Source organism: Cottoperca gobio, chromosome 9, assembly GCF_900634415.1.
Source record: "Cottoperca gobio chromosome 9, fCotGob3.1, whole genome shotgun sequence".
In the NCBI taxonomy this organism is placed as follows: domain Eukaryota; kingdom Metazoa; phylum Chordata; class Actinopteri; order Perciformes; family Bovichtidae; genus Cottoperca; species Cottoperca gobio.
Window position 1 is genome coordinate 15,254,223 of NC_041363.1, and position 22,208 is coordinate 15,276,430.

At 40.1% G+C, this 22,208-nt stretch overlaps 1 protein-coding gene across 1 annotated transcript; it reads left to right on the plus strand.

Annotated features, from left to right (window-relative positions):
- The first annotated feature begins 815 nt into the window (after window positions 1-815).
- ghra (growth hormone receptor a) lies at window positions 816-22,132 on the plus strand. The gene is given in 11 exon segments (XM_029439482.1): window positions 816-956; window positions 4,478-4,596; window positions 13,750-13,879; window positions 14,063-14,173; window positions 14,175-14,233; window positions 15,660-15,838; window positions 16,529-16,682; window positions 16,847-16,943; window positions 17,235-17,304; window positions 18,065-18,300; window positions 18,403-22,132. Coding segments are annotated over 10 exon segments (1,902 nt in total). The 5' UTR covers window positions 816-956; window positions 4,478-4,481; the 3' UTR covers window positions 19,154-22,132.
- The last annotated feature ends 76 nt before the right edge of the window (window positions 22,133-22,208 follow it).

Sequence of the window (22,208 nt, forward strand, 5' to 3'; positions counted from 1 at the left end):
TGGTCGAACCATACACCCCAGCGCGTTCCCTTTGCTCTGCGTCGACCAATCGGCTCGCCACTCCCTCACTACGAGTGGGACCCAGATTTCCCTCATACAAAACCCGCTTGTTTGCTATCCTGGCTCCAAAATGGTGGAACGACCTCCCCATTGATATCAGGACAGCAGACAGTCTTCACACCTTCCGTTGCAGACTGAAAACTCATCTGTTTCGACTGCACCTCGGCGAATGAAGAAACAAATGAACTGTTCTTTGTATGTTTCACTTATATTGGTTTGGCTTATTTATAGCTAATAGTTGAATTTGTAGTCTATTGTTTCTGCATGTTGCACTTATGTTGTTGCACTTCAAACTGGCTAATTTGAAGACAGTGTTCACTTATACGATTGTACCTATTTGAAGCTATTGAAGATTCTTGCTGTTCGGAGCTGTATCTCCATGATTGTTTGCACTTTTTGTACGTCGCTTTGGACAAAAGCGTCAGCTAAATGAACTGTAATGTAATACTCCTTATGCATCCATTGTGTATCCAAGCTCCAACAGTAGCACCAGAGTAGAATATCCAAACTTTTTTGAAATTTGTCCTGGATTTTTGTCCGTGGACATTTATACCATTTAGAGTGTATTTCTTCACACAGTGGTGCTCAGACCGATAACAAATGAGAAATGCAAGTTAAACTGTAAAAATAGTTTTAGACATGCAGAAGACAAATCTTTAATGTCTTAAATCCATCATTACACATTTATTTCGGTATTATCTTTTCTTAAATCCGATTTTCACTTAACCACCTCCTCACATTTTTCCCAAGGGGTCGTGTCCTGCAACTGCCCTGCCCCCCGGAGAACCACTGCCCTAGCAAATTAGATAAAAGAAAGTGTGTTCCTGAATATCAACACCCCTTTCCTCACTACACTGAACTTTTACCTTTCTGGCTCCATGCATGTAGAAAAAAAGGTAAATAAGTACACTTTGACTATAAGATGAGTAGTGCCCACTACCTGCTATGCAGAGAGACTATGGATGTGTGATGAAGAGAGAATATCAGAGTACATACTCCACAGTTTTTTCTTTGGAGGAACATTCAAACTAAACGTGAGCTTGGTGTGTGTGTGTGTGTGTGTTGTTCTTTTGCAGCTAGAGAAGGGACTAACACAGACATGATGTGACCTCTCACCCCATAGCCTTTCATTTTATTTGGCTTTACGCTAACACCATCACCCCATCTACTCCTAACCTACTCCTCCTCCCTCTCTTGACTGCTCCTTTTTGAACAAACACAGATGATCAATAGAGATTTGAGGGAACATAGGAGAGACATGGTGCTTGCAGTGGAGTGCCAAGTCAAGATGCGTGTGTGTGTGTGTGTATGTGTGGTGTGATGATGTTGCATGCATGTGTGGTTGTGTGAATGTGCATTTTAGGGCAGAGGTATTGGGAGGAAGGTTGACCACAGAGGCCTTAAATGTTTACCAAGGGACCCCAGGAGGCCTGCTGAGCCTCCCTCCTTTCTGATTGGCTTAGGTGGCCTTGCCGCAAATCTAAGAGCCTGTAATTGGCTTAGAGAAGGAGAGGAATGGGGGAGAAACGTTCATAAGATGGAGATGAAGCGCCATCCATGCCAGGGCTTTCACAGACGCTTTCACATGAGAGAGGGGAGACTAATGTTAGGATTAACATGAGGCCACATGTTGGAGTGGAGGGACAGTTTGGCCCTCTTTTAAAGTACTTTGGTTACTCGACTGATTAAGTTACTTTCCTCCTCTTTTTTTTCCAACAATGTCTTTTCTTTCAAAAAGAGTAGAAAGTAACTTAAACCCTCATAAAGTGAAAAAAGAAGCTGTTTTGCTTCATTGTGAAGTTCACTGTGATAATGTTCCTTTAGCTTTTGATCAAGGGAGAAAAATGTGATGTTTTCAATCATGATTTTAGAAAGACGGATTATCAAAAATGAAGGAAGAGGGAGGGTCTGAAATGATCTGAAGACAAATTTGGGCAATATGTCAAATGCAGAAAATGAGCCATAATTGATTTTAAATGGAGCATTTAAGTCAGGCCAGACGAGCCTGCTGCTTGACAGCTCTCTGACATGAATTCTTGCATTGTATAACTTGGCCTTGTATGGCCTCTGGCACTTGGAATTCATACAAACACGCACACACACACAGTGTGTGTCTCAGTCATGACTGCTACTATAATGCATAAAGCTTGCGGGTTGGGTCGCGTTATTATTTTTCCATGTTGTAAAAAATAGCTGACAAAATGAACAGCTGATATTAAATAACCTAAATATACATGAGGAGGAAATACTTAAAAGAGACATTTATTTCTCAAGGTAGACCATCACAATCTAAACTGTGTGACAATAAATCAGTATCTGAACATTACTCTATACATTTGCAGAGAATGTCTGGGCGTTATGTCGACATGAAGTGAATAAATACATTTATATTATGTGCAAACACACACACTTATGACTGAACGTTTATATTGATGTTGATGCTCTGAGGGAAATTTGCTTTATTTGCTGTTATACAAACACTTTTATGAACTTTGTTCATGCATTTCTTTTGCCACTAGGTCTGCAATTCTCCATCCAAGCTTGTCAGTTTTGAAAATATACCTGAGGTGGGCACATTGTTTCTCAGTAGTTGTCACTCGAAATATATGAAAATAAAAATGTTGTGAAATAATCTCTACATACAGAAGTATTAGATATGCTGTATAGCTCACTGTAGTTATATGGCTAGGATTCTCTGTCATCAGGCTACACCACCATTGGGGAAATTGCTGGCAGTGTTGCCCTGAGAAACATAGCCTCCACGTTTGGGGTTTCTGGCTGCCCAGTGAAGTTGTGGAGACACAGCTGTAAATAGCCAAGGGTGCGGACAGAAAGTTTGGCCTATATTTAGAGGTTGGACTTGACTGGTAGAACTTGTCTGCCAACACCAACTTATTGACAAGGAAGAGTTTGTCACAGTTTTTCCTATATCACAGACCATATACTATTTATTTCTTTTAAATCATGTTTTAGTTGTAGGTAGGTTGGATTAGAGATGCAGTCACCACATTTATGTGTTAAAGGTTTTGTTGGGAAATTCAAGTCTAGTTTTTAGATGGGGAGTCAAGCTCAGGAGAAATGTTACTGGTGTGTTACAATCAAGTCTTTCTAGATTCTTGTGAATTTTTTCCACAGCATGTGATGATTGGACACAAAAAGTCACACCTACTATTGATTGTTAACACAAATTGATTTGGTTTGGGTTTCAAACAGCTTAACGCTGCTATGATCTAAATAATATTTTTGTATAAACAATGGATCAAATGACTACAAGGTGTCGCTCGAAGTGATGACACACAGATGGTTATCGCATGACTCTGCAGTTCCCTTCGGCTCTATGAAGCATTTTACTGCCTTTTTCATTGTTTTTGTTACGCGGCCCACTGTATTGTTTTGGTTCACTCTCACTGCTTTCATCCACCATGTTTCGGGACACAGCTGTTTTGGCAGATTTTCCCCATTGTGCACACTCCCTGCTCAACATCACCAGTTAGAGACTAGCTGGTGAACATGGTCGAGCATTTAGCAGCTAAAGTGTAAGCTATGTCCCTCAATAAGCAGTAAAGACAAAAGTAGAGCTAAAAGGAGAGTGCATTTTGGACTTATCAGGTGTTCAGGAGCATGACTCCAAATAAATGATAACGTTGCTCCGTATCTCCTGGATGTGTACATAATCAACTGTTTGCTAACAATTTCCCCGTATCAACTTAAAAGGTTGCAATGTGTCAGTGTTGTGTTTACAGCTTGTTTCTGCTGCCCCCAAATAAAAAAGCAATGCAGGTTTGATGTTACCATGTCTGAAGTGAACTCTTATGCAGTGTTGTTAATCACTGTTCATAAAACCAGAGTTGTGTAACATGGACTAGAGAAATATTTTAAAATATTAGCCTGGCATTACTGAATGGATTCTGGGATAGCAGGCACAATGATAAAATGTATAATTACCCTGTTTTTTCATTCACTATATAAGGGGTTACATAAGAGTGATTTTGTCTGATCTTTCAAATTATTCTTGCTGCTTTCATTTCTAAACCTACAGTAGATGAACTATATGTCTGTATGAAATCATGGCTAGTAGAATGTATTAAAAAAAAAAGGTATATACTAAGAGAAATCTCAAATAAAGAGGGAAAATCTTTCAAGGAGATTACACAAAAAACACATATAAACAGAAAACATGTTTCATACTTTCAACTTACAAATGCTGTGCGGTCCCGTGTTAGGTTTCACATACACCAGCTGAAAAGAAATGGCATCCACAAGTTGTGCTCACAGGGCAGAGAGAAAGAAAAGGAGGCAGACAGTAGTGAGGGAAGGAGGGTTTTTCACATGGGCATGTCATCATTGAGTTCAACTGATAATTATAATCACTGCGTCTCTGTCCATCTCTCATTCTCCCCTCTGTCTCTCTCTCTAGCATCATGGCTGTCTTGTCCTCATCCAATCTCTTGCTTCTTCTCCAAATTTCCTCCCTGGATTGGCTGTCCACTCCAGGATCTGCATTTCTCGTGGGCTGGGACCATGTGACATCATCAGGTAGGTTGCTGGTGTTTTTACTGCTTTGTGTCAGGACTAATAAGCAAAAGAAATAGATTGATGTTAGACAAATAAGTTTTCCGTTTAATAAGCTCTCTACATGCAGCTCATCAAACATTAACAAATGTGATTCAGGTTTTGTGTGCAACATGCTGTTGACACTTGTTATCAGTCTTATGTCAGACATCAGTTGCAGAATGCTGTGTTTGCTTAGATACGTGTGGAAAGGTTCAGTGTTGAGCAAACAGCGCACTTTCCTGGTTTGGCTTGTCAAACAGGCTAGTGATCAATAGAGCCAGGGTAAATATATGGTCGGAGCTTCTCTGTCAAAGTCCAGGGACAGGACGACGCAGGATGTTCAGCTAATCCGGCTGTCACTGAACCATTTGAAATAATTAGGTGAAAGAATGTTGTGGCTGAGAAAATAGGCCAAACTTCAATTTTCATATGATTCACCACTTGAAATCCCTGAAGAAATAGGTTTCCAAGACAGCTGTTGCATAATTTCCATAATTGATGTTGAGTCCCAATCACAAAATAGCCTCTAAGTGTTGAAGCCACTGCAGCTTGAAAAGGTGAAAGTGCGCAGCCCTCAACTTTAGTAAAAAAAAAAAAAAATCCTTGTTTATTTAAAGTCTATCTATGTTAGAACATCACATGATTTAGAGAAATCCTTACAGACAAGATAAGCAACCTCCAAGAATGGATCGATTGTGCTGTTGATTTTGTCAAAATGTGTCTCTAAACTTTTTTTTAAAGAACATTTTGCTGTCTGGCGGTTTGGTTCTGAATTCCTGCGTTTTATTTTATGAGGTATTACATTTTTGGAAGTTGCAAAATATATATATATCATTTTTTATAAAAACCTTCATTGTTCATGGGCCTGGTTCATTTTCCATGATATTCTTTCCTTCCAATTCCAATGGTAGAAAATCAGGCACACAACATCACATATAAAATAGTGCTGAAACAATTCTATTCTTTGATTGGCAGAAAATCTATTATTATTGTGATAGTTGATTTATCATTTAATGCAGTGTTTTTTTTAATTCTTTTGTCTTGGCTTCATTCTTTTCCAGTTAAAGGAACGATAAATGTGTATGCATTTCGTGATACTGCAAACATTTGGCAACATCATAAAAGCCGTCCTTGGATGTACATTTTGGCATGTCGCTGTCTTTCCAGTATATTCTTAGGTGCATCTGCTCATTGCCATTAAGCAACGAGCCAGAACATTAGGCGGTGACCTGAGAAATCTCCAATCCATCTTCGCCTGTCTGGCTGCTGCAGCACCTGTTGCCTGAAGGGAAAGCATGCATGTTACCTGGAGAAACACTGGGGGAATTTTTGCTTGCATGGAGGCCCAATATCCACTTGGATGTACTGGGTACCTTCACATGTGCTCAGCACATATAAATTATTTCTTTGTACCCTCCATTTGTATTGGTATTTCATGCCTTTCTGTAAGGATGATCCCTCTAAAGAGCACATTGTTTGTGCATGCTGTTTTAAGTTATCAATAGTCTAGTCAACAGCATTAGACAATTTCCTTTTCCTTTTATTTATTTTTAAACGTAAACTTTCTCAACATATTTTATGTAGCTGACATTTAACGTAGGGTTTAGGGGTTTGACCTAAGGAGTAAGTACATTTGTAAACAGGATTGTACAAGTTGACGCTCAATATCATAATGTGAAAGGAGACACTTATTGTTTTTTGTATGTGGATATAGTAAAATCCAGCTGGAAATATTACCAGCGGCATACACTGGAAAATGCCAACTCATCTTGTCTTCTCCTGCCAAGTTAAGACCAAGTCCACGCCCTTCTTCTTCTCTGCTTTTTGGTTGGCTTTCTCTGTTGATTTAATGTTGTTTTTTTGGCGGTCCGTGTTGTATGTTGTGCACGCCGCAGCTTTCTAAAATGCATAAATCAGTGAATAATCAAGTCAAATCTTCACCAGCTATTATGTACTTAAGTCAAGTTTTGGGGAAAATGACAGCTCACTGGAACGATGTGGCACAGACATTTGAGAACATTGTTTCAATTATGTGCTGTGAACATGTTGTTCTTTTTGCTCTGCTGCTTTTAGTGCATTTCCAAGCAAAATGTATTCTGGTGCCAGTGCTGGTACCAAAGCAGCCAAAACAAATATGCTTCACAAATTTTGGTTGTAAATGAACTTGTCTTCTTTCCTATTAGAAAGCCTGTTAAACCATGGCCTACATAATATACATAATTGGATTAAGCAATCATAATTTAAGGCCATGTTGGCATTCTGACTACAAAGTGCTGGTGGGGATAGCCTAGTGGTCTGGTGGTATGCCTTCCAAACCAGATGGTCGTGAGTTTACCAGTATACCAGGTACCATTGTACCCCTGAGCAAGGCACTTAACCCCGAGTTGCTCCAGGGAGACTGTCCCTGTGGTTAGTTCACTGTAAATCGCTCTGGATAAGAGCGTCTGCTAAATGACCTGTAATGTAATGTGTTGGGGACAGAGTAAGAAAAGTGGTTTTATAGGTGTAGTGGTGTAGTAGCATGAGAATAACGACCTTAGAATCAAAGTGTCCTGATAAAAAAACCTCCCCAGACGTAATAACTGTGGGAATTATATATAGAGGCACCTAGTCATATTGTAGTTTTATGATATATATGATATGATAATATGATATGATAATAACTACACAAAAAAAGGCTGATTTCTCTTTAAAGACACTAATGGAGAACATTAGGCCCTTGGACCTTTTGACTTTGTACTTGTTCACAGACTGAAGCCAATACCTTTTATCTCTGTGGGTTTACATTACCTTTTTGATAAGCTCTCAGACAAACTGCTGATAGCCAGGTGAGGTTTTGACTGGTCCACCTTCTTCGATCGTTAAAACAACATCTTCCTCAACAACCGTTAAAACATCCACAACAACCACTGATAGCATGAGCAAATATACACAGCCTGTGTTTCTCAAGCTTAACACTGCATAAACTCCGATCCTGTCACCGGCCTCTTTCAACATGTTAAAAGGGTCTATATTTTACCTTTCCCTTAGACACACCTAATAGGTTGCGGACATCATTGATTCTTGTTGAGTAGGTGAGTAACCCTAACATTGTGCTTTTGTGGTTGTTTAAAACCATTTTGTTGTTACACTTAGGGACCTAATAGAGTCATCCTAGAATTCTGAGGGTTATATTGTTTCTGCAGCATTTTTATGTCTGTTGTAGATCCAGCCACATAACAAGCCAAGAGTAGACGGTTGTAGATGCTCCCTGTATTTATAGGCTTACCAAAGTGATTATAGCCAGTGGAAGTTGCTCGTCTCGATCTGTCCTCATTCACACATTTTCACGAAGCTGTGTTCTTGGCCACAGAGGTAGTAAGTAACCAGTCGTAAAAGTGCAGAGGTTTGGTCCGCCTGGCTGGTACACACAATCTACAGTTGCATCTGCTTCAAAGACTAGCAATGGGTGTGTTTGCTCTGAGCAGCGAAGTTGGAGCCTTTTTTTGGATATGGTGTCTGAAGTTAAACACCAAGAGAATATATGATTGGGTGAAATGCTCTGTAATGGAAGGACCACTGCGAAGAAGCCGATCCAACAGGAACATTCTGCATGCAAGAAACATATCCTTAGTTCAAAGGCAAAGGTTTATTAGCAGCAGGGTAGACTGATACTGTATGTGATGTCTTTTTCTCTCGGTAAAACGTGTGGCTGACCCGTGTGATGTAGTCCTATATTTCATAAAAGATTTACTAATTTCATCATACATTAGCGAAATAATTAAAAGTGATTGCAATGAGTGATAGAAGCGAGAGGAGCAGCGGTGAGCTAATAAATGAGAACAGGTTTTCGGCTCTCACTTTAACAAACAGCTACACGGCCATTTTGACTCATTTTTGAAACAGTGATCTCCCAACTCAGTGTGAGGCCACACAGTCGCCGGCTGAATTCAACATGTAGCCTTGTCCCATGTAAAGACGTCTGACACCCTACTAAAGTGAGCAGAATGTAATAAGAGAGAGAGAGAAGAGAGAGAGAAGAGAGAGAGAGAAGAGAGAGAGAAGAGAGAGAGAGAAGAGAGAGATATGCAGGTGTCCATGCTCCAAGCCAGACACCCCCGCTCAACTATATTTACTCTTACTTGGATGTAATATGACATAACTAAGCCAATACTGTGGGCTGTAATGGCATTACAGGAGATTAACATCATTAGTCCAGGCTAATAAATCTCTGGGACAAGAAAAAGCCGACTGGGTCACTGCATGGTCAAACACATCTGATTGTTTCTGTTAGACTTCAAAGCTATGAACACTAATGGGAATCATGAGAATCAGGTTGAGCGAAAACTCGTCACTCTGTTGTCCCAAACTTTAAGGGAAAAAAAAAAGCCTTAGGTCCTGTTGTGCAACTGGGAGGAAAGGCAGAACGTTCAAGGATTCGGACAATGGCACTTTGATATTGTGTGTGTGTGTGTGTGTGTGTGTGTGTGTGTGTGTGTGTGTGTGTGTGTGTGTGTGTGTGTGTGTGTGTGTGTGTACTTATGTGTGGAACTGCGTGTGCATGTTAGCAGTTATTTATATAACCTGTTTACATTCCCTTGTTTGTATCTTGTTGCAGCCTCTCACCTTTCTCCTACTCTCTTATGGCCCACTTCTCGCCCCTTTCTGGCTCTCTCGAATGCCAAATGGCCTTGACTCAACATTTAACCTCCACTCTTAAATTCAATTGGAAGGTTTTCATTTTATTTTCCTTCAGCAAATTAAATACTCATTCCGTCAATATGATATAAGTATGGGTGCATTTGTGAAATAAATGGAATTCTAGCTTTAACCCTCTCCTCTTCCAATCTTTCTTTCTTCTCGTATACTCATTCTTTATTTTTCTCATCATCCAAGACACGGTTTCACCCTGTGAAAGAGAAACAATGCCGTCTTCTGTAGGAAAATTAAAACATCATCTGGTGTGTGTTTCAGAAAAGTCCATGCTTGTATTTGTATGGGCTGTGATGCAGGGATATAACTCTTTATAACTTATAGCACAGTGTCATTGTGGGCTGCCAATTTCTCCATCTGGTTAACAGAAACACACACACACACACACACACACACACACACACACACACACACACACACACACACACACACACACACACACACACACACACACACACACAGAGACAGACAGACTGATGGTTCTACAGGAAGCGATGTGGATCCTCTGGCATGGGTAGTAGGATGACAGTCATAAGTCGCTGCTGATCAGTCGTACCAAATAAGTTTACTTAACTGTTCTGGATAATTGTGCCGAAATAACGGAACAATTGCATTTTTGTGATAGGTTTACCGTATAAAAAGGGTACATTTTACGGTTCCTGTTCAGGTTGAATTGAGACTTTGAGATGGCAATTCAGCTTTGAGTGTCTTGTAATTGTGTTTATGCTGTCAGTCGAGAGCAGAGTACGAGCTGTGAGTGAAGTGAACGAGGACAACAGGTTCTACTGTTCAACAGCCATGTGTGTGTTCTCTTCAAGCACAGGGAAATTCAAATCAATTATGGGCTAATACCACAATGAAAAGACACTCAATGTCCATGTATCTAGTTTTTATGTGTCATTCTACTTTGTGTTTTTTTGTGCTATTTTTGACAGTATTGTAAGAAGTAAATAAAAACACTTCCTAAAACCAACTCACAAACTGTACATGCAATCCCAAAGTAATAGATGATCAGATGATTCATTTATGTAATGCTTTAAAAATTGTAGATGCAATTCAATTTTAACAAATTAGTTTGTGTCTGTTATAATTTAATGCACCATCAAATAGTCACACCCATATTCATAGTGTGTGGAAGATGTACATTTTATTTTCATGAATATTCAGAAAAGTGTGTCATCCAACATTTGTTGTCCTGAACTATGTTTGTCAATGTGTCCAGCTCAGCTTGGTTGCTAAATATTAGTTTAATTTGCATAGCAGTTTAGACTGATTTTGGACCCTGTCAGTAGCATATATAAAGAGAACTGTAACGGACCCAAAATTGAGCCCTGAGGGACACCAAACAGAAAGATAACTTGAACAGATAATTAGTCTACTCTGAGACTGCAAAATTTCTCTAGCAGAACCCATTTTAGATGACATTGTACTGCAATGTATCAATCAACAGTACCCTACAATAGAAAAACTAGATTTGCATGTCTCATGTCTAAAGCTGTTCAACATGCATTTGACTTGACACTGATTTTGATTTCAAAACATCATGTTTCATGTTTTCATCAAAGGAAATATATCATGCCATGCCATATGTTGCCATCTATCTGTCTCTCTTCCTTACCTCGTGTCTCCTCTCTCCTTTGAGCAGCCCTTTGAAGCATTACTAACCTCAACACTGGCTTGAATCTGCAAATGAACTGGAAAAGCTGGTAATTCATAGCGTCATACCCTCATTCCCCTCCCACTCATCATGACAGTTGAGCATTTCATAATGGCGCAACGGATAAAGCCTGGTTGCATCTTCATCACCGCATTTTAGTGCAATTTACCACCTGGCGCAAGGGCTGAGAGAAGAATGCTTTATTTAGGCTTTTTGTGGATTTTAAACCTTAATGGAAAAGCTGGCATCGAGGTAGATAAGTGGTTTCCTAGCTCCTCTGTATGGACTGAGGAAGACAGGACGTGAAGCTAAGACCTGTTTATCAGTCTCAGCTGCACACACAGCCCACAAGGACCGACAGATACATATGGACAACCGGGATACACACACACACACACACACACACACACACACACACACACACACACACACACACACACACACACACACACACACACACTTTTTCTTTTTCTAGCCAAAGGCTTTTAACTGCTGATCATTTAATGGTAGCTGGCAGGTACAGGCAAGATTTAGCTTCCCATCACTAAAACTGGTTGTATATTAGTATTTGTAGATAATGGGGAGTAAAGCCCTGCAACAAAATTACCAGCCTATGCAAGGCAGGTTATCAACATGTAGCTGTAAAGACATCACCCTGTAGCTTGTGAGCCAGTTACAACATGAACAGTTCCAGTTTGTTTTTTATAGCAATGTCTAGGATTAAACCTTATCAGAGAAGAAGAGTAAGAGAAGAAGTAAGACAGTCAGCAAATGAGTAAGAAAGAGAGACACTGAGAGTAAGTTGAGAATTTGAGTCACTCCAGGTTTTGCTATACAATCTTTCACCTCTAACACACTTCAGATCAGAGTACCATCCACAGCCGTGTTAAAAAATGCAAACAAAAAATGGTTGTACTTTTTGAGTGCTTTCCTGTCTTCTCCATCCAGAGAGAACAGCAGCTGTGAGGTGACATTTAAATCGTGTCTTATTATTTAAAATATTCACATATGACAAACACTTTGAAGTAGCACATGATGAAAGCATTAAAATGAATGAATAACATTGTATACGACAAATTAAATTATATAAAAAATGTCTGATTGCGTTGCCTGAAATGTTGCCTAACCGTAAAGACATTTTAACCCATGGTGTTATTTTGCTTTTTTATGTAATCTGTCCTGCTGTAGTTCTAAGCTCTCCTTTGCATCCAAAAAGCTCTTTGATGCTTGCAGCTGGAATTTGTTGGACGGGGGAGGGAGGCCGAGTTGAAATAGCAAAGCTCTGGTAACCACGACAGTGTGTAGAAGATGAAGGGAGGGAAGGTGGGGAGGGGGAGGGGGGGTTGGGAGCTTGAGGCACAACGACGTAGGAATGCAATGAATTATGAGGTTATGCTGGCATCAAATGGAAAGTAAGCAAAGTAATCAAAACAATGGTGCATATTCTGTGTGAATAAATGATGAGTATTTGCAGTCCCACCTGCCTGGGGTTTGGCTTGTTAGGGTGGTTTGTTGTGGTGTCAGTGGTTAATATAGGGATGCATACTGACCGGTTGTTTGGAAATGTTATATTCATGCGCATGGCGTAGTATTTCATATTTTTTAAGCTTTAGTAGCATTCAGTGAGTCTATTTGGAGATGATTCTGTTTTTAATTAACTCCAAACTATCCTATGATATTGCTTTGCTGCATTTGCACAGCCGTGCTCCAGTCTGTCTTTAATTCCTTGCCTTGTGTTGTGAAGCATGTTTATGTTCTGGGCCTGGTGTTTGATTTATGCTGCAGCCAGCGCTTGAGGAGAGCGGGTAGAGAAGAAATCAATGATACCTTCAGTTGCTTATTTATGGTTGCACCAAACCCTGGGACTCTCAGCTGAATGATCGGAGAGGGAGGTTGCGGGGCTTAGTGATGGGGAGTGACAGGGTGCAGAGGGAGAGGTGGAAAGGGCTGAGTCAGTGCCTCGGGGAGCGGCAGAGGAGAAATAATATTTAATGTGTGTATAGATCTAAAGGTTATGAGACTGACATTTGATGCAATCTAAATCCTTCTTTCAACAAGTTGTTTTCCCACTCACAGATTTACAGGTAGCAGAAATCAGAATCAATTTCAGAATAACATAGGATTATTAGTTAGCCTCATCTCCCACCAGCAGAAAGTGTTATCCCCGCTGCACATTACATGGCTTTTATCAGGGGTGTGTATTTTTTATCTTGGGCGGCTTGCTGCTACAGGTAGGTCACAACCACTATCACTGAAAATATGTGATGCTAATGCAATGTAAGGTGTATGTCCAAGTGTTTAAAAGAAAGGAATACGATATTCTGACACATTTGCCTGTGTGTGTGTGTGTGTGTGTGTGTGTGTGTGTGTGTGTGTGTGTGTGTGTGTGTGTGTGTGTGTGTGTGCGTGTGTGTGTGTTCGTAAAATACTATAAATATCATGTTGTCACTGACACACACTCAAGACAGGGTTAGCCTACGCACAAATGTCTGTAGAACTCAAGTAACGTTTTACATTCTCAATCTGCCAGTCCATCAAGGATGGGTGGTAAACTAGAGGTGTTATTCTTTTGCATTTTGTTTCCCAACTCTTACCTTGAATTGCAGCTAACTAGTGGGGATAAACGGTGTTGGGTTTTATTTTATTTTATTTTTGATATATCTTAAATCCCCCAAAGGTTGACAGATGTCAATAAAGGTAATTGATCAGCCGAATGCAATCTGAGTTCTTCTGTTTGATCTGTCTCTTATCCTTACCTTTCTTTGTTTTCTCTCGCTGTCTTTCAGCTCCCCTTGAACCTCATATCACAGAGTGCATATCGAGGGACCTGGAGACATTCAGATGTGGGTGGAGTCTAGGCAACTTCCACAACATGTCCTCCCCTGGAGCCCTCAGAGTCTTCTACCTTAAGAAAGAGTGAGTGCGATAGCCACAGTACCTACATTACCAGGAGAAAATCAAATCATTGTTTTTCATGTGGATCTCTTTATGTTCTGTATCTGTGTGTGCATATGTGAGTCATATTTTAAAAAGTTCAGAACATTAATTTCTTCTTTTGCTTCTTTCTCTCTTTCTTCCGGCATTGTTTCCCTCCTTCAGTTCACCAACCAGTGAATGGAAAGAGTGTCCAGAGTACCTTCATTCAAATAGGGAGTGCTTCTTTGATATAAACCACACATCCATTTGGATCCCCTACTGCATGCAGCTCCGCGGTCCAAAACAACATCACCTATTACAATGAGGATGACTGTTTCACTGTGGAGAATATAGGTTAGTAACACACCTTTGTGCATGTATTCAGATTTTTGCAGTATGTCCAATGAATTAGAGGAATTCTACATCGCATTTTCAGTGAACACTCAAAATTGTAAAAAGAAATCGAGCATCATTTATTTATTTGAGATGTGGAAGTAGCTGTACTGATAAATGTACAGATTGCTGAGTAAATGATTCAAACCGAGAGAATCATATAATGTGGGACAGCTGAAATTGGGTGTTGCTAAAATAAAAGATCACCTGCACATACTAATATGCTACTTGCTGCTGCATATGAACTAAACCAGAAAATGCCACATGCTTGTCAATATCATAGCAAGTGTCAGATAAACAGTGTTTACGCAGTACATGTTTTGACGTCTGACAGTCTTTATCTAACCAGGACTGTGGAAGATGTGGATAGATCATGTATTATCACATGGCAATGTCATATGTCCATGGAGAAACCTTTGTTTATTAGCTCTCCCCATGTGTGCAACTTCATTATCAGCATGTTTTATAGATAACATCTGGATGTTGTCTTCCACTGAACCCACAGCAGGGTGTAGATCAAAGATGCTATAGGTGACTGGTCCGTCCATTTACACATTACTGTGTTACTCCACAGCAAAATACATCAACAGCTATCAGTTGGATTTCCAAGAAATTTGCTGCGAATATTCATAGTCCACAGATGATCAATCTTAATGTTTTTGGTGACCCCTATGACCAGTGCAACAATCAGGCCAAATGTTCTGCTTGAACCCAAGACGTATCCATTTGTAATGGGAAACTTTCCATTAAATCTACTGAGAATGTTCATGTTCCTGAAGGATTCACTTTTTCCATTGTTTACACTGAGTTTTCCTTCCTTCCTCGCAACACTCAGGCCAAAATGTGAACCCTTTACACAAAAATATCTTGTAATCTAATGAAATTTATGTATACACCCTTTTAATTTTAGTGACCTTGTGGCTTTACATATAGTTTCACTATCTAGGCAATCTTTACATGTTTAGCCATGCAACAGGCTAAAACGAGTCGTAAACGTGCTCATTTTATTAAACACCGCAGTACTGTGGATTGTAATGATTTTATTATTTTTAATAAATATTTTATATTTTATATTTTTTGTTTTTATCAATTTTAAACTACTGTTTGATATTCTTTTGCAGTAATTCTGTTAGTTACGACACATCATACGAGCACTTAAATATTATTACAGTATAGGTGACCTCCACTACATACTATAGAGTTTTAAAGCTTGATTGACTTATAGAACATATAAAGTTTATTTGATTCTGATTAAGTGTTCATCTACACACGTTCACGTTCACGTGCATTCAAAGCCGTCCATTCATTTAACATGTTCAAAAACATAATATAAATAATGAAGTGTTTTCATTCTGTTCAAATTGAACTTTTGCCCTTTTCTTGGTAGTACGTCCTGATCCGCCAGTTTCTCTGAACTGGACCCTGCTGACTATAAGTCTTTCCGGGCTAAGTTATGATGTCATGGTTAACTGGGAATCCCCACCCTCGGCAGACGTCGAGGCGGGCTGGATGCGCATTGAATACGAGATGCAGTACAGAGAGAGAAATACCACAAACTGGGAAGCAGTGAGTCTTCTGTTTACATGCTCCTAAATTCTCTCTCATACTCCTTTACTTTTATAAACACATACGCAGTTGCATGTCCTGACACATTTTTTTTAAAGGGGCCTTTGTGCACATACACAAGCTGACACAAATGCAAACACTCATGCACCCTCTTTAAAGTAAATTGTAGGTAGGTCATACAGGCACAGTGTCGTGTTTCCTTCCCCTCCCCCCCTGAACTCTTGTGGCTAAAATGCAGTGTAGCTTTGTTGGCAAGGCAGTGGAAGCCAGAGCTCTGGGAAAACACAGCCTCTCTGAAGGAAGTTAAAGGAGGGCTCTGTAGGTCAGAGTCCATGGGACCTTGTACAGGCTTATATTCATTGCCGCCCTGCCCAGTCTGACAAATGCAGCCTTGAAAATGGTTTTAAAGCCCTCTATTATCACAGTTTGACATGCCTCAACAATTACACCTTAGGAAAGGTCATTGTTACATTTATCAAAACTAGACATAGACCCCTTGACACTCTGTTCTGGTGTAGCTGTTTCTGTCAGGATAAACAAAAGCTGAATATTTTCTCACAAATGAAAGCTTTTCTTCTCTGTGTTTTTATTCTCTCTCTCTCTCTCTCTCTCTCTCTCTCTCTCTCTCTCTCTCTCTCTCTCTCTCTCTCTCTCTCTCTCTCGCTCGTCATTCGTCCGTCTGTATTTCAGTTAGCGATGCAGCCGCACACCCAGCAGACAATCTACGGTCTGCACATAGGAAGAGAGTACGAAGTGCACATCCACTGCAGGATGCAGGCCTTCACTAAGTTTGGAGAGTTCAGTGACTCCATCATCATTCAAGTGACTGAGATTCCCAGCAAAGGTAAGATCAGCAATCAATTATTTGGTTGAATGCAATAAATAAATATGGCCAGGTCCTTTGTTCAGGACAGACAGACAGACAGACAGACTGCACATCCTTGAACCACCAGGAACATTGTAGTTGTGATGAAGATGATTATGGATTCTGTTCATGTTTTCTTCTAGAATCTACTTTCCCGGTCACACTGGTTCTTGTTTTCGGGATTTTTGGCATCCTCATCCTCATACTCATCATGCTAATTGTCGTCTCTCAGCAGCACAGGTATGAACAGACTCTCTCCCTCTTTCATGCATGTACACCAAGTGTGCAAAACATATTCAACCTCTACTTCATTATTAACGATGGCAGTTACAACAACGTAGAAGTTTGAAAAATCAGCAGCAGATTGTGCAGCGCAGCTCTCAGCGTGGCACACACACACACACACACACACACACACACACACACACACACACACACACACACACACACACACACACACACACACACATATACTGACAGGCGTGAACAAATTATCTTCATCATGTCCTCTTCCCCTCACTGTCGTTGCAGATTGATGATGATTCTGTTGCCACCGGTTCCTGCACCCAAAATTAAAGGCATAGATCCAGATCTGTTAAAGGTACAGTCTAAATCTGTGATTTAATGTAAACATACATACTAGACCCTGACTTATACATTGGCATACATGGTCTTAGCTTCTCACAGATGTGTTGTTATCAACTGTCAATGTCGGCCCAAATGTGAAAAAAAATTGCAGAACTATAGATGCCAAATAATTGATGTTTTGTTTTTTTAATTACATTTCCTTTGTCATTTTAATTAAAAACAGACACTGCTGGCTCAGTTGGCTGGGGCATGTGAGGCCCCGTAATCATCACACCACCCACTGTCCCGCCCTCAATCACGGCCTGTTTATAATTTTTGTCCACCATCAAATAAAAGAAAGAATGGCCATAAATAATTTGAAAGCAAACAGGCACTCTTGTTTTATGTGAGTAAACAAGGACAGGCACCACCGAGGGATAATATGATGTGAAGAGGGTCTTGGTTCAACATTGTGTGTTGTGGGTGTATTTTTGACAGATGATGAGGGATGCATTAAACAGGCAGCCTGTGTGCTCTTTACAAAACAACCTTACCCCCGGACCTCAGGAAAAAAAATCTTGATAGGAATAAATACAGTAAAAATGCTGCCATTTAATGCTCAGACAAAGGTGAAACACAAAGCCGCTTTTAAACTTTAAAAATGTACATACTGACGCATGTTACAATGTCAAAGTGCTGTGCAGAGAATAGGAAAATGCAGGACTTGTATCATTACATGACTTTCTGCATTATGATTGCCACAAACACTGACATGCAAGTTTGTGCACATGCAGAAAGGGAAGCTGGACGAGCTGAATTTCATCCTGAGTGGTGGAGGTATAGGTGGCCTGCCCATTTATGCACCAGATTTCTACCAAGACGAGCCATGGGTGGAGTTCATCGAGGTGGATGCTGAGGATGCAGATACTGGAGAGAAGGAGGACAACCAGGGCTCAGATACCCAGAGGCTCCTGGTTCTGTCCCAACCCGTCAGCCACCACATGAACATAGGGTGCTCCAATGCAGTCAGGTACAGTGCAGATGCTGGTGTAAAGGTTGTGTTTTCATACTGCCATATTGCTCTGCAAATGTGAACTTCATCTCTGTTTCCACCTGTTTCCCTCTCCCCCAGCTTCCCTGATGATGACTCAGGCCGGGCCAGCTGTTACGACCCAGATCTACCCGACCATGACACCCTAATGCTGATGGCCACCCTTCTGCCAGGCCACCCAGAGCACGGACAATCCTTCTTTGATGTTGTTGAAAGAGGCGAGAGACCCCTCGTCCAAACCCAAACTGGAGGGCCCCAGACTTGGGTCAACACAGACTTCTATGCCCAAGTCAGCAATGTGATGCCCTCCGGTGGCGTGGTATTGTCTCCTGGCCAGCAACTTAGAATCCAGGAGAGCACCTATGGCACAGAGGAGGAAACACAAAAGAAGGGAAAAGAGCACAAAGGCAGCGAGAACAATGAGGAAAATAAGCAGAAGGAGCTGCAGTTTCAGATGCTGATAGTGGATCCTGAAGGTAGCGGCTACACCACAAAGAGCAACGCCCGGCAGATCAGCACTCCCCCTAGCCCCCCCATGCCTGGAGAGGGTTATCAAACCATACACCCTCAGCCAGTGGTGCCAAAACCTGCAGCCACAGCAGAGGATAATCAATCACCTTACATTCTTCCTGACTCTCCCCAATCCCACTTCTTTGCCCCTGTTGCAGACTACACAGTGGTACAGGAGGTGGACAGTCAACACAGTCTGCTCCTCAACCCGCCTCCCCACCAGTCTCCCCCTCCCTGCCTGCCACAGCACCCACTCAAGGCCCTACCTGCTATGCCCGTTGGGTACATCACCCCAGACCTGCTGGGGAACCTCTCACCGTGAAATGACAATGCCATTAGGCCTTTTAAGTGTAAGGTTGTTTGAGCGGGAAGCCCCCCGCAGTCAAAAAAGCCTGTTTCTACCTTATTCCTGCTGGAAACCAAAAAACTTGCATCACACAGTTAGGATGAGAGTGTACAGGTGTTTGTTTTCAGAGGCAGCTGAAAGGGAGACGTGAAAAGCTACCAAGCTATATTCTTCTACATCTGCTACGTCAACGAATTTGATGCAAAGGCAGCCAAAAGTAAAAACCACAATCAATGCACAGTTTGCTCGATATGTTGACATCCATGCACAAGACACACACAGATAATAGGCTGAGACCGATTGTAATGAGTGAAAAAGCTTTAGCTCACTGCTAAAGTACCTTGGATCACATTATATCTCTGATTTATTGTGTTTAGAGCAATGGCATTGTTGAAGTCTTAATCTTACAGAGAGTTGTCAGTGCATGCTTGATCAGGAGTAGACCAGTTCATTTTAGTCATGTCTTTTCACACCACACCAAGAAGAAGCTGTTGTTGATACTTCTTGCTGGCAGAGATGTTATGCTGCTCAATTGTGGCTTATTTTGTATTCATAACTACGTCATTTCTAATCACATCATGTCATTTTATTAGTGTTTAAAGGAATAATTCACCCTAAAATATACGTCTATGCAGTTTTACCTTGCATTCCTACCTTCATTTTATTTAATGGTATGCTCTTCATATAATACAATAAATATGTGGCCAAATGTAGATTATATGATGTCAGATATGTTCTCTATTTTTCTACAGCCACAATAGAGTTTAATAGAAGAAATACTTTCAGCAACTGAAAAAAAAACATACAGTACAAATGTGCAGACACAGACATGAGTCATTGGGACAAAAATATTTTGTCTCTCCTTCACCGGGGGAAAAGCATTTTTTTTAAATGAAAGAAGTCACAAAATAGAAGTAGGGCTGACGAATAAAAGGGAAATTATAACTTTTCATCATAAACTAATTCCAGGAATGCGTTGAATATTACAGACTGATTATACAAGTCCCAGCATGGAAAAATGTATTCCATTTTATTCTGACATGCATACTGAGAACATGACTTTTACAGCACCGAACAGCTATTCTTTTAGTAAGAAGAAGGACTTATTCAGATTCATTCACAGCTGGGAGCCGTTCAGTGCAAACGGTGCTGTAGTACACTGAGCACCAACATGTGCCTTGCTCAAGGGCAAATTGATATACAAGGGAAGAGACACACATACCCAGCAGTTCTGAGAAACAAGATATTGCATTTCATTCTGCAGCAGACAAGTCTCACATTTACATCCAGCACTCACTCATAATGACTTAAACTAAAACCTTAATGAGCAAGCTTTCTACTTGGGAGTTGTATTCTTCTCACGTTGTGTTGTGATTGCAGGCACAACTGGAAGACTGTGAAAGTATGTAATAGCCGTAATTAGCTAATATTTTATACATATTATCTGCCGAGTACATGTTAACAGCCTGTTTCTATGATAGTGTTATTGGCTTGCCATTTATGTGCTAAGTTAAGATACTTAAGATTTGTGCATTCATGTATTGATATATGTACAAGCAAGTGCTGCTATGTAAAGGTGAATTGATGTGAAGCCTCTCTGTGCATAGATTCACGACTACAAATCTGCACTTGCACAAACACAGTAACATGCATGCACACAGACTAAATCAAAAACATTTTCCTTAATTGATATTTAATTTTGCCTTCCTGACATAGTCATAAAAATGATGATCTGAAAATTGTCTCAGGAAATAGTTGCAAGGGTGAACATTTTCTGAGACCACTCAACCGTAAATTGCACATGACCAATCATGGTTGTTAAACTTACCACAATTTCCAAAGCTGGAAGACTTTGAGTTCCAAGTTCTGGTACTTTTGCCAGAAAACCTAAGTCAGACATGTAGGTAATATCTGTATAAATAGGCATGGATTCCTAGTTTCCCCCATAGTTTTCTTAGAAAAAAAACTATTTAGGATAAAAACTTGGGCAGAATTGGTTGTTTAATCAGTTATTTCGTCACATTAGCGTATAGTGTAAGCTTGCCCTGGGTTCAATGACATAGTAAGCTTTGTATAATGACCTTTGTGGGTGAGAGGATAGCAAAGGAAACATTTTTTTCAAGGTTTTAGACTCCTCAAATGTTTTCATCGTATGACTTCTCTCATAAAGACTGACAATATGCCCATGACAAAACACAGCAGCATAGCATAATCTATCAATAGAGGTTAATAGAGGTTTTGTGATGCAACGCAATGAATTTTCATTATAGCTAGTCTATTGTTATTGTATAACATCAAGGCAGTCTCCAAATGAGCCCATCACATCACAACAAAACATACTTCACCGTGTAAAGGAAACACATCCTGCCTTTGGGTTATGTTGCTTTGGAATCATCATTGAGATAAGAAGGCTAAGCAGTCAGAAAATCCCATAATGAAGAGAGACAAAGCAAGAGCCATAAAATGATTTTGTTTTTTTACTGTGAATATGACATATATATCTCATTCTGTGCCTCTGCCTGTCTCGCAGTATTCTGTTGTTGCTGCCTATAGTGCTGATGATACCAGCAAGTCAATGCTGTTGCAAAAACGTCTTAATATATTTACTAGTGCTGTAAAATTACAAGTATATATTTTTTATGTCATTAATGTTACTAATCATAATATATTGCTGCTTGGTACATGTTGTTTTTCCTGCATCCTGTTTTTTTTTTTTTTAAAGGTTACAGTGAATCGGGAGGTGTTTTTTAAGCTTACTGCAGGTGTTTACTACATTGTGTCTGCAATTTCCCTTTTTTTTGCCAGTTCACAATAAGCTCATTGTTAATGTTCTGTAAAGGTTTGCAACTGTTATTTCAAGCTTATAAATGTTACAGACACTTTAGAGCAAGCACTTTGTACACACACACACACATACATACATACACTACATACATACATACATACATACATACATACATACATACATATATATATATATTTTATATGTTTAAATATATGTATTTTATATGTTTAAATATATGTATACTTT